A 12,832-nucleotide genomic window follows, 5' to 3' on the forward strand; every position below is an offset into this window, starting at 1 on the left:
CAATATGATTTTGTTCATAATTTGTGAAGATATCAAGTCAGATTAAATATTTGATCTCTGTGAAGTTGTGATGTGGAAACAAGAGCTTTTGAGAATAAACTAAGTCAATATTTAAGTCTCGATTGTAAATGAGGAGACAAAGGTTAGATTTCCACCTTCACTCCCTTTTCTGCAGGCTGTAAAAACTGGATAACCTTCCACCTTCTTCCTTATTGTTTAACACTCCAGGAGACGCTCTGGAGCAACTAATAAAATTGGATTACAAGTAAAAGAATAATCATATTTCAAATGATTACATTTGAATGTGTTTGAAATTAAGTTGTACTTTTAGTTACATTAACCTCATTGGTAAATTTAACTGTTTTCATTCTTACAGACATCAAGCCTCTGGCATACATGACTTAATATTGTCTTTGCATAAATGAATATAGATTATTGTCATACAACCAGTCAATTGTTTTTATTTTAATTATTTGTTATGAGAGGTTTGAGGAACCTCACAGGTACATCCTTATTTGGTAGCGTGTGAAAACCACAACAAATGTATTGGTTTGTTAGAAACCTTCCTCAGAGTCTTGGACATATTTAATGAGCAGAAAGAGGATAAATGAAGGGATGTCTAGCTGCTGAAGTCACAACTCACTGACTGTACATCGGAGATGAAACGGAGGAACATCAACAAAGGTTGGAAGGAGAAACACACGTTCATCGTTGCAGACGAGGAAGACATTGCAACCGGATGTAGGGATCAGGGAGAATATATGATTGAGAATCATTCACAATTGTTCGAAAACACAATTGTGTCTCAATTATGTCTCAGTAAAAGTAAAATCTACAGTTTCTGAAATTATGTCTCAGTAAAAGTAAAATCTACAGTTTCTGAAATTCAAGAGTTCGTAATCCAAACAAAAACCCCTCGGTCGGTCGCTGGTCGGTTAAAATAAACAATAACAATAAACAATAAAATAAACAATAAAAAAAGGTCCATGTCAGTACGCAGGACAGCAGGGCACTACAAGAATTCTGATGAATTGCAAAACCTTACCTGTGCACTATGGGAAAGACATTTTGACATTTGAAGGATAATGGTTTTCCAGTGATAATGTTTCACATTTGTTTATAATATTAAAAAAAAAAAAAAGAAAAAAAATTTCCCATTTTTATACTGCTGAAGAAGATTCTCATTATTCCCCTTCCAAAAAAATATTACCAGCAGTTTCAGCCCCATGAAGCTCTTCCATTATCTGTGGTGACAATTGACTGCAGTCAGGTTCAGATCAAACTGCAAAGATTAGAAAATGACACTAGAATAGTGAGTCTCACTAACTGCACGCTGTACAGAGAGCAAGTGGAGCAGCTGCGCTAACTATGACACTGCAAAAACAGCTGCTCTGTAAATGTGATGATGATTTTGAAGTCGAGATAAAACCCCCACCGCAGCACATGCAAAATAAACCAGAAACTATCATTGAATAATTTAAGTATTTAGATCTGATTTCAATGTAAGCACAATAAAACACAAGTTTACTTTTAAATGCTTTATTCATTGAACAATATATGTTGAAAAGCTGCAACTGCGCAGTATGATTATGCTTTAATGCAATGATACAGAAATAACTACAATGCTAAAAACAAAAAAGTCATGCGACATGAATGAAACTAGAGAAAGAAGTTAAAAAAAGCTTGATGCTTGATTATTAAAATCTGCTTTTTGGCTATTGAGTTGAAGATGTGAAAAGCTGCAGAGAGAAATTATCCTTTCTTAGGTTTGATCTTATCTTTGGTCTTCGGTTTGAATTTGAATTGCCGGACGAAATGCACAGGTAAATCACCTTTACAATCTACTTCAACATGCAGGTCAGTTTTTTTGCCCTCGTAGATGTCGTCATGTAAAAGCGTACACAGAATAAGGTTGAAATATCGTGTACTTGGTGTTGTACCAGATTTACCCTGACAAATGGCTCTAACCTCATTTTCAGCAGCGATTATGAATGTATTCTTGTCCTTCGGTTTGCCATCTTTATCTGTTATTTGTCTCTCCCTTATGACTTTTTCGCAGTCGTCTGCATTCATAGCATCAATAACATGCTGTTTTAGAAAGCTTTGGTAACGTTTAGTTGGACTGGGGTGGTCATCTGGATTGCGGCGTTTATCTGGCTTCACGGCGATGACCAGGACCAGCAGCGAACAGACAACCAGGCAAACAGGAAGGATGCGCATCGTTACTGAAAGAAGAATAGAAACATTATATTTAATGTTAGTTTCAAACAGACTGTGTTTAAGATGATGTACTTCTATTAATCAGACGAAGGTATGAAAATAATAGGGATGTAATGAAAATAACTGCACACAAACTCAAAACTTCCTACATAATGAAACACATCAGGTCCATAGTTTGTTCTGTCAGATGCAGAAACATCATTTCCTGTTTTATCACTAGTTGACGTCCTGCAGATTCCTTGTGCTTTTCATGTTGAGATGTTTATCACATCTGACTTCAAACTAAATAAAATTGAATGTTGAAAAAAGGTGGCCATGAAGAGTGAATGCAAGTTTGTTCTTTTAGCTAATCAAAATGCAAAGATATTTTTATAGCAACATTTTTAGACCATTTCAGTACCAAAATCTTTGTGACATGAAAAATTTACATCAAAGTTACTTACTGCTCTTTTTTCCTCTTTGATAGACTCAGATGTGGTAAACAGGTTCTCTCCAACAGAACTTATCTGTAAAATAAAATTGTGGGAGTTTAAACTGGAATAATCACAAATGGGTAATAGCTGACTTTAATTTTTAATTTTGGAAAAATGTGAATTATTCCTACTTACCACTTTGGAGAATAAAGTCGATGTTAACAGCTGAGCAGGAACCAAAATGAGGAAAGATGTTCAAAGTGAAGTTTGGCGAAGTTACCCCAAGGTTTACCGAGACGTCCTTTAATAATCAACAAACTGAAGGAGGAGTTTTGTCACTAACCTATCCACATCTGAGGCTTTAAATTAAATACCATATAAAGAAATATCTAAGACCACACAGCATATCAATAGCTTGAATAACTGAGTGATTGGTCGATTTTACTCAGAGGTACAGTGACGTTAAACTTTTTGGAAAAAAATATTTTTAGTAGTAGTGTCTCTACGCTGTACTTTTACTTAACTAATATTTTTTAAAGTATTTTTTTCGAGTGAAACTTCTGGATTTTCTACCCGAGCAACTGAGGAAAAAAAATGCATGTAATACAGACCCACACTGAGACTCTTTATGCACAAACAGAATTATTGTAACTGGCACTATAAGTACTTTACCCTGTTCTAATGTATGTTTGCATTAGACTGATAGACTGGGATTTTTTCTTGAAAAAAAAAGAAAAAAAATCTATGCCTGACTTTAATTTTTTTAATCATGCAATTTATGTTTTTCATTGATATCTATAAGAAAGTTTTGCATAACTTTACAGTTTCTGTATGAAGGCATTTTAAAATATTAAGTCAGGTGATCCAATCAGTTTATCAGTTTCTCAGTACTTGAATGACCACTTTATTTTTTATAACTTTTACTTGTAAAAATTATAAAAAATACATTGTTGGGGCAGTCTGTCCATTTCTGATTATACTCATTGTGGAGTAAACATTTAAAACAGAACTGGTCAAATGTCACGTAGCGTGCCAACACGGCTAGAAAAAACACTGACATCTCGCAGCTTTTCCGAGAAGAAACCAAGAAACGCTTTAACAAGAACGAGAGGTGTGATCTCAGTGTATAGTCAGAGTGATGCAGCTCGATTCATGAACAGTTCTCTAAACAGAACCCAACATCTGCAACCTTTTATAAAATTGTGCTTGCATCAAAAAAGTGATAGAAATTCTATTGATCTTTTCCTTCATTTATGTCTTTAACACCATTAAAGACAAAGACAATTTTCAATTATGAAAAAAAAGTAATCAAGACATTTAGAACAGTCAAAAAGGCAACTTTATTTTTTTTTCTCCTTAATAGCACTGAAACAATTTAAGTATGCAACGATCTCTAAAGCCCAATCATCTTTGAGCGTGTGATTGTCAAAACATTTGTGCTCTGGACAAGTGTAAAAGTGCAGAAACACCAGATGCACATCATTCTTTTCAACCTTTGCAGCCACATCCTCACTTTCCTCTTGAAGGTAGAGATAACAGACCCCCTTCCAGTGGACCAACACTTTGCACAGCATCTAACCCCAACATTTACTATCATTTAACTACTAAACACTTGTAGTTATAGATAGAAACATAATCACTCCAACATTCAAGACCTCTCCCCAGTTTGAAAGCAAGAAAGAAGACATGTTGGCAGCCAGTTCCTCCTGACCCGCTCCTGTACAGGTTGAGGGCGACTGAACTGACCTGTATCCACGTTTGGACTGGACCGTGGAGGCTTTTTCATTCCTGCTCCGCTCAACAGGAATGGAGGAATCAGCAAAGAGCGATCAAAGTCCTGATCCTGCTGTGGCTGGGCAGAAAGGCTGGTTTCTAGTGGCGTCCCTGGGCAGCATGGCTGACTGACCTCACTGCTCTGAAGGCGTGAAGGATGCAGAGGAGAGAAGCCATCACAGGTGGAGCTGTGAGGACACAGAAGATAGAGTTCAAACCTTGAATTATATTTACTGAGGCTTCCTAATCAATTTACCTGCTGAATGACGTCTGAAGGGAAGAGGAAGAGGAAAGAGGAGCAGTATCCTGGCCGGTTGAGTTTTTGTGGACTCTCCATGACAACATAATCATCCTGAGGTAACTCAGACAAGCTGTGGCCGACAGTCGGGGACATCAGCATGTATCCGAGCTCTTCTTCCTTCTCAGCCGACTCCCAGCTCTGCATGGTGCGGCTTGTGGTTTCCGGCGCCGGGCTCTGCTGGCACCCAGCTGGGCTCTGCTGGCACCCAGCTGGGCTCTGGTGTGAGGTGAAGCTCAGAGAGGATTCAGACTTTGTGTCGTCTGGGTTTTGAGCTCTTCTGTGACACCGTGCAGGACTAGTTTGGCCCTCAGAGTTTCTGGGATGAAGAACCCGAGGTGTCAGAGTTCTCACATAAGCCGGCTTGTCTCTCTGTTTGGGCCTGCAGCGCTTTGAGGCCAGAAGGCCCGGCTGCTGATTGGGACTGGATGTTAGAGATCTGCTGAAGTCTGGAAGAGCTCGTAGGGATCTCACGGTCTCCCGAACCGACTCGTGGATGTGTTGGGCCAGAACTGGTTTTCCTGAGCCAACCAATCAGAAAAACCAAAGTCAAAAAGTTTCATTTAAAGCAGAACTTTTCAATGTTGCGCCGAATTACCTTCCTCTCGAGCCTCCATCCAGATTTCTCCAGGACCATGAGGCGCCGACCTGCCCAGCTCCAAAAAGAAAAAGCCATCCAGGTGTCCAAAGCGCCGAACACTCAGCAAGGGTATCGTAACTGACGGCAAGTCATTACTGGACCCCCGCCGGACCAGAACGAGTGTCGATGCTGTGAGGCAGAGTCGGTTCTCCCCTGTGAACGGTTTGGAGGAGCCCAGTCCTCGGGGCTTCACCATGACGGGCCAAACCTTAGACAAAGACGAAAGCAGCAAGAGCCAAATGACGCAGCGACAGACCAAAAGTAGAAGAAGAGACTCTCTTCAGTGAATAGATGTAGAACTGTGTCACAAATGTGGGTTTGATGGATTTCAGTTGTTGATTATGTGACTTGGATGATGTGGAAAAAGTGTTTCCATTGCAGCTTTGCAAAATACACACATTTCAATATGATAAAAGAAAAAATCATTTAAAAAACACTACCGTGTCCTAGCAGCTAAACTATTCATTGAGAAAGAGATGGGTCTCATTTAGCAAATTTAAAATAAAAATGTTGATCATTTCAGTCTTAGTCTGTTTTTCCAAACCTGGAATCAGGATAATTAAACCCAGACTTTTCCGAACTCTGCAGCATTCCGGCTTTCGCCTGGACAGTTCAAGGTAAAACATCCCATCCTACCTCTTTGAAGAACGCTGCAGGCGGCAGAGTGCAATACCCGTCATCGTCTTCATCAAACCCTTCCTCATGCTCCTCATCTCTCTGCTCTTCCTCCAACAGCCTCTTTATGGCCAGGTACCAATCCTCCTGCTCCTGCTGCTCCTCCATCACCAGCACCAGACTCTGATCCTTGTCATACAGTGCCACCGTGTGGCCTTTTCCGGAACTGCCACTCCGACTCACACCAAGGCAGCAACGCAGGTAAATGACCCTGAGAGGGAAGATTTTGATGAATTTTAGTCACATCCGACAGAAATGCGACCACAAGAAGTTCAAATACAGAAATTGAAGCTTGTAGCAATAATGTGATAGTGCTCTCCTGTTGCAGTTATTCCCTCCTACCCTTTCTTGCTGGTTCCAAGCAGAGCGGCCTTCCCAGCCGACTTCTCCATTGCAGTGAACTTCTCCTGGTTCTTGTACCACTCCAGTCTGCTCAGACCAGTGTGACTTCCCGTTCGCAGGACGAAATACCTCCTGTGGCTCAGCTCCATCTTCCCCAGATAACCTTCTTTCACCACGCCACCCTGCGGCCCTGAGGCGGCCATTAAAGCGTCCGCCAGGGGCCAGCGGTACTGGGGCCTCTCTGGTGCAGAACAGCTCCTCAAAGCAGCGGGATGAAGGCGATTCGTTTGCGTCCTCGTCTCCATCCTGCTCTGTGTGACGATTCTTCAGGTGAAACTGCGAAGGAGAGTCACCTGCGCGGGCGAGGCTGCAGTGATGCGACGACTGAGGGGTGCATGGAGGCTCGACTAATCCCTCTTTGACAGAACCGTCATGCCCCTCCGCCATTTTACTATGATTAAAGTCTGCAACATAAAGACAGAGGAATTAAAACTTTAATTAAAAGGAGGGTTATTTTGCAACACAATGAAGTCTCGCATTTGATGCTTTGCTGAAATTCATATATTTTAAAGGAAATGGTGACATCATTTGGCATTGTGAAATTTCACCAGAAAAAAAATCTCTTGAAACTTTGATCAAAAATATTTATTTAAAAATGAATAATATTTTTGGATTATTTATGTTTATAGAGTGCAACATCTTTATAGAAAGAAATAAGTATTTTTTTAAATTACTGCCAATATCAGATACTGAAATGAGTCAGTGATTGTGACTCATTTATTTTGATACTATATTCAACTTGGCATCAATTAGTTCCTAAATTGCATAAAACAGCACATAAAAATATAAATGACTGAAATGCAAAACATTCAACTTAATATGAATATGAAAAGTTAATAAATTGAAATGAATATAAGTTGCAAAACATACAAGTTGCTGAATAAATACAATGTTTCAATAATATTTGATTTATTTAGATAGTTTGTTTTGTCAGTCTTTGTGCGTCATGTTAAACAGCTTTGTGGCGTTTTTTTTTCACGTCACAGTAATATTTTAAACTCACCTGAACGTGGAAGACGTCACCATGACGCGTGGAAACTCTGAACCCAGTCAAACGTTTTCACGTTTTGTGGTTTTGTGGTTTCTTTTCTCTCACAAACAGCAGAAAATCCCAAGCGGAAATGATTTGTTCGGGTTTTCGGGAGCCGCTCAGATTCCGACTGTCACAGGTGCGACAGGTGGCAATCAATGCGACCTTCAGGAGCGCCTCGTAAAAACGACACTTCGCCTGAGAAACGGATAATTCAGGTATTTAACCTGTTAAAATTTAACTGATTTAAAGCTCTATGACAGTAGCAATTGAGTTTTACATTTTTAAACCTCCAAGCTTTAATATTTAAATCCAGGAGAAAAGCCTGACGTAGCTTGAGTTAAGCATCTGCTGCCTTCTCCGCCTGTTGAGAGACGTTCGCGGACTTCAGGAAATTCTGAAATGCAAAACACGGATCAACGCAGCAAGGTATGCTTAAAAAAGTATCAGATGAGCCACAGTGCTTTTCCTGCCTCTGTATTTATTTTCAGACAGTTTTTATTCAAAAATAAGCTGAACAAGTTTGCAGCCGGTAAACTGAGTTTCAGCCTGAAACTGAAGAAGATGAAGTTTCATATTCCTCAAGAAGCACAAACACATTCAGATCTTCAGCCTCAAGCTGATTTTTTCAGCCTGATTCATCTCTTCTTTTTTTTTTTTATCGACACCAAACAGCTTCTATGTTCGTACTGACGGAAAGCTTCCCCACAGCATAACGGTGTCACCACCATGTGCCCCCATTCTGTGATACTTTCCAACCACATCAAGCATTTTGAATGGAGGTTGAATTAGTCATCTGACTAAAGTGCTTTTTGCTGTGTCTCCTTCGTGAACTGTAGGTTTCTTTAACCTTAAAACAGATTGCCCCATACATCTTAGATTGTAATTTTTTTTTAAAAAAGATGTGTAACTTTTCCTCCTCCTTTTTCCAGGATGTTGGCCCATCGCCTACCGTTTGTTTTTGCAGTTAAGTTCACATCAACACGAAATCTCATGTGGCGAACATGACGAAAGTGACCGCATGTAACAGACAGAAGGAAGTGGGGCCATAACAATGTCAGCAACTGTTATGAAATACGCACAACGGTGTGCGGAAGAAGTTTAGTTCCTGCATGTTTCCAGATTAACAGGCTGTCAGCCGCCTCCGTCGGATCAGATCTTCCCAGCAGCAGTTGTTGATTTATTTTCTGCTCCTGTCTCCCGTCATGGCCCTGCTCCACAGGGTCCTGTCGCAGCTTCTCAGCTGGTCTGGGGTCAGCTTCCTCCTGCAGCTGATGGGGGCCGCGCTGCTGGTTGCGGTGGGAGTCTGGACGGCGAGGCTGCTGGTGCGTCACGCCTGGTACACCCACAGGCTGTCCTGCTTCAACAAGCCGCAGACGCATTCATGGCTGATTGGTCACCTCGGTCAGGTAAGGCTCAAAATCCAGCCCTCAACATTCGGCATGACTTGAAAAACCAAAAAGATTAAATAAACATGTAAATATCTCAGATGCAGAGTACAGAGGAAGGTCTCCAACAGGTGGATGAACTGGTGCAGACCTTCAAGCACTCCTGCTCCTGGTTCCTGGGGCCTTTTTACCACCTGGTCAGAGTCTTTCATCCTGACTACGTGAAGCCCCTGCTGATGGCGCCTGGTACGAACAAAACACAAGAGGTGATTTCACAATACCCAAAAAGCTCACACTGATATTTTGACTCCATCTTGAAGCCGACATCACGATGAAGGATGAGTTTATCTACGGGCATCTGCGACCCTGGCTGGGTGAGTCAGACATGTTGTGTTAACTCATGAAGACACTGAGTACACTGTAAAACCTGATTAGATCTAATCACTGAAGAAATACTTTGTACATCACAAATGTTTAGTTTTAATTAGATTAACTGATTAAAGTTTAATCGACTAAAGGCAATCTTTAGTCGATTAAATTCACTCATCTTTTTCAGTTAAATATTTTTCAATGAGCAGTGTATGAATATGAAGTGAAGTTAAATTAGCATATAATTTTTGACCTGATTTCATTTTTTACAGGTCACAGTTTGCTGATAAGTAACGGAGAGGAGTGGTCTCGCAAGAGGCGACTGCTGACCCCGGCTTTCCATTTCGACATCCTCAGAAACTACGTCCTGACGTTTAACTCTTCGACCAACACCATGCATGTAAGGCGCAAACTCTGAGACGTGCATTTGCTGTTTGAGTTAAAGAAAAAAACACCATTAACATGTTTAGACAAAACTTTATATTGGGGTGAAATGATGAATTGAATTAATTGGTTTAATTGTCAACTAATTTAGTAATCAATTAATTGTTAATTGGAGCATACAAGCTGGAAAAAAGGGGACATTTGTTGAAAGACCAATACACTCAGAGCACCTTTTCCATGTTTTCTCATGTCCAGAATAAATGGCGCCGCCTGGTGGCAGGAGGAACAACCAACATAGAGATGTTTGACCATGTCACCCTCATGACACTGGACAGCTTATTAAAATGTGCCTTCAGCTACCAGAGCAACTGTCAGGAGTGAGGACTTAACTGCTTCACCCCAAATTTCTCACCTCTGCTCTGGATTTCTGCTTTAATGCAGCACATGTTTGTCTCCAGGTCCACCAGCGAGTACGTGTCCGCCATCGTGGAGCTCAGCGACCTGGTGATAGATCGCCGCCTTCGCATTTTGCACCACTGGGACTGGATCTACTGGAAAACTGAGCAGGGAAAGAGATTCAAGCGAGCATTGAGTGTGGTACACAGGTAGTGTGTCACTCATCTAGTAGGAAGGAGAACATTTTGAAAATTACACCAGATGACAACTTCAGTCACCGTGTGTTTCCACAAACCCTTACACATAAACTTATTTACATATTTTCTGTGCATAACTGCATGCTGACCTTGCAGGTTCACCAGGGATGTTGTGCAGAAGCGTCGTGCTCTCATTGACCAGCAGAGGGAGACAGAGACGCTAAGCAGCATGACTGCAGCGCCACAGAGAAAGAAAGATTTCGTGGACCTCATTCTGCTGTCAAAGGTGAGCACTGGACGGACTATAAAACGAAATATGACAAATTAAACTCCAAGAAAAATAAAAAAAATAATTTCTATGAACACAGGATGAAGACGGACAAGGACTCACAGATGAGGAGATTCAGGCGGAAGCCAACACTTTCATGTTTGCAGGTGAGACGGTGTTTTGGCTAAACACCGCCCTCTGCTGCCAAAAATGTGAACTGCAACTATACAGCTCGAAACAGACTAAACTGATTAATTTAAATCTTTTCCATACGGATAATTATTTTACCACTTGTATCTCTACGTTTACATCTGGTCTTATTTTTTAAAGTATTTTGGATCAAATTATACTTAAATGCTGAGAAACACAGCATTTAAGTATGCTGTGTTTAAGTATGCTGTGTTTCTCAGCAATTCACCTTGCAGCCAGTTGGAGCATAAGTCTGCAGAATATTAGGAGAACATGCAATGAAGATATGACTTGTGATGACTAAAAACAAAAATCAATTAATCACCTTTCTCACAGGACATGATACGACAGCTAGCGCAATTTGCTGGACGCTGTACAATTTAGCTCGCCATCCCCACTATCAGGAGCAATGCAGGCAGGAAGTGATGGAGCTGATGCAGGGGCGAGATGGACATGAAATACAGTGGTTAGAAGATGCGCGCACGCACACACACACACACACACACACACACACACACACACACACACACACTCACTCCGTTGTGGAAAAGTAAAGTTTTTTCTTAACGTTTTGTCCGATAACCGGACCCAGGAGTCACATTCCTGATGAACAACAATGTGTTATTTGTGCAGTAGAATGACCTAGTCAAAGTTCAGACTTGAAAATTGACTTGCCTTATAGCCAGCCTGACTATGTCTGAGCCATTTTAGTCAGTGTGCAAACCCAAAGATTTGCAGGTGGAGTAAACAAAACAAACACCCTGAAATTTATGGGTGTAAAGTAACAAAATGTGAACAATGTCAAAAGGTAAAAATACTTTTCCAAGCTGCAGTTGTTTGTTACACTGACACACCTTTTAATTCGAAGGGAGGACCTGTCCAACTTACCTTTCACTACTATGTGCATCAAAGAGAGCCTCAGGCTGCACTCGCCTGTCCAGGCTGTAACCAGGAAGTACACCCAGGATGTGGCGTTGCCAGGAGAACTCACCGTACCACAGGGTGAGAAGCTGGGCCTTCTGGGAGTTTTTTATGATAAATACAGGATTTTACTTTACTTTGTCTTACTTTATTTTACTTTAGGCTGTAGCAAAAGCTTTCGCATCCTCCTTGTGACAACTCTATCTTAAGAAGTGAAATCTGTTTTTCCCCTAAGGTGTAATCTGCTTGGTCAGTCTTTACGGGACACACCACAACCCCGAAGTCTGGACAAACCCACATGTGAGAAAATTTCAATAAATATCCCCTCAAAATAGTTTGACATTTGTTTAAATTTGACACTTTTTAATGTGCTTCAAAGGAGTTCGATCCCCTTCGCTTTGAGCCGAGCAACGCACAGAGTCGCTCCTCTCACGGCTTCATCCCGTTCTCCTCCGGACCCAGGTTCAGTTTTTTTTTTTCTCCTGAAGAAAACAAGAATTTATCTATCAGTGGTGAATTTAATCCGTGTCTGCTCGCAGGAACTGCATCGGTCAGAAATTTGCCATGGCTGAGCTTCGGGTTGTCGTGGCGCTGACCCTGCTGAGGTTTCGTTTGACCCCGGGGGTCAACCCTGAGGCAGGGAGCGGCTCCGGGAAGCCACGGCGTTTACCCCAACTCGTCCTGCGCGCCGAGGGAGGCCTGTGGCTGCAGCTGGACGCCCTCAGTGAATCAAGCTTTTGGCAAATAAATGATTTGTAAAATGCAAAAACACGATATAAGATTGAACATTGCATTTTAACCAAGGCTCTGCTTCACCCTGTTTTAAGATGTGTTTCATTGTGTGTGTGTTCTTTTCCCCAAATTGCTAATAAATATTAATGACATTGTAAATGCAAGATTTAAAACACAATTTAATTTATTTAACAAATACAGGAATGGCTTTTTCATACATGTAATCGTTTAGATAATAAAAAAATGTGTTAAGCTATTTTGTATTAACTGTGCAAGGATTATACATGTTAATAAATTAGCTCCACATTTAGTAAAATTTTGTGAATTACTTAAATAATTGAATTTAAACGCGACACTTTTATTTATTTAAAATAAATAAACCTGCTTCATTGTGTTTTGGTCAGAAGCTGCTGCAGTACCAAACTCTGGACACTGGGGGGCGGAAGACTTCCGCTTCAGACTTTGAATACAGTTTAAATTCAACAAACTCGACTCAACTTTAATAAAAACAAAGCTACAGACTATACAATGAACGCC

At 40.8% G+C, this 12,832-nt stretch overlaps 2 protein-coding genes and 1 long non-coding RNA gene across 3 annotated transcripts; 1 reads left to right on the top strand and 2 right to left on the bottom strand.

Annotated features, from left to right (window-relative positions):
- Positions 1-2,170: 2,170 nt before the first annotated feature.
- On the bottom strand, positions 2,171-2,914 carry LOC129355436 (uncharacterized). Its single transcript, XR_008605273.1, has 3 exons — positions 2,829-2,914; positions 2,664-2,726; positions 2,171-2,225 (listed from the first exon to the last, which is right to left on the bottom strand). It is a non-coding gene; the product is annotated as an uncharacterized LOC129355436 (long non-coding RNA).
- Positions 2,915-4,828: 1,914 nt separating this feature from the next.
- Positions 4,829-6,774, bottom strand: LOC129355447 (insulin receptor substrate 2-A-like). The gene is made up of 5 exons (XM_055025033.1): positions 6,362-6,774; positions 5,981-6,230; positions 5,303-5,552; positions 5,059-5,225; positions 4,829-4,939 (listed from the first exon to the last, which is right to left on the bottom strand). The coding sequence occupies exons 1-5, from the start codon at positions 6,664-6,666 to the stop codon at positions 4,829-4,831; spliced, it is 1,083 nt and encodes a 360-aa protein (XP_054881008.1). The 5' UTR covers positions 6,667-6,774.
- A 1,800-nt stretch (positions 6,775-8,574) lies between these two features.
- On the top strand, positions 8,575-12,770 carry LOC129355433 (cytochrome P450 4F3). Its single transcript, XM_055025014.1, has 13 exons — positions 8,575-8,860; positions 8,941-9,085; positions 9,160-9,213; positions 9,481-9,608; positions 9,848-9,969; positions 10,051-10,197; positions 10,342-10,471; positions 10,554-10,620; positions 10,979-11,108; positions 11,511-11,644; positions 11,799-11,863; positions 11,943-12,025; positions 12,103-12,770. Exons 1-13 carry the CDS (start codon positions 8,657-8,659, stop codon positions 12,320-12,322), a joined length of 1,629 nt encoding a protein of 542 aa, XP_054880989.1. The 5' UTR covers positions 8,575-8,656; the 3' UTR covers positions 12,323-12,770.
- Positions 12,771-12,832: the final 62 nt, after the last annotated feature.

This window comes from Poeciliopsis prolifica, unplaced genomic scaffold (assembly GCF_027474105.1).
Source record: "Poeciliopsis prolifica strain line A6 unplaced genomic scaffold, Auburn_PproV2 SCAFFOLD135, whole genome shotgun sequence".
Lineage (NCBI taxonomy): Eukaryota > Metazoa > Chordata > Actinopteri > Cyprinodontiformes > Poeciliidae > Poeciliopsis > Poeciliopsis prolifica.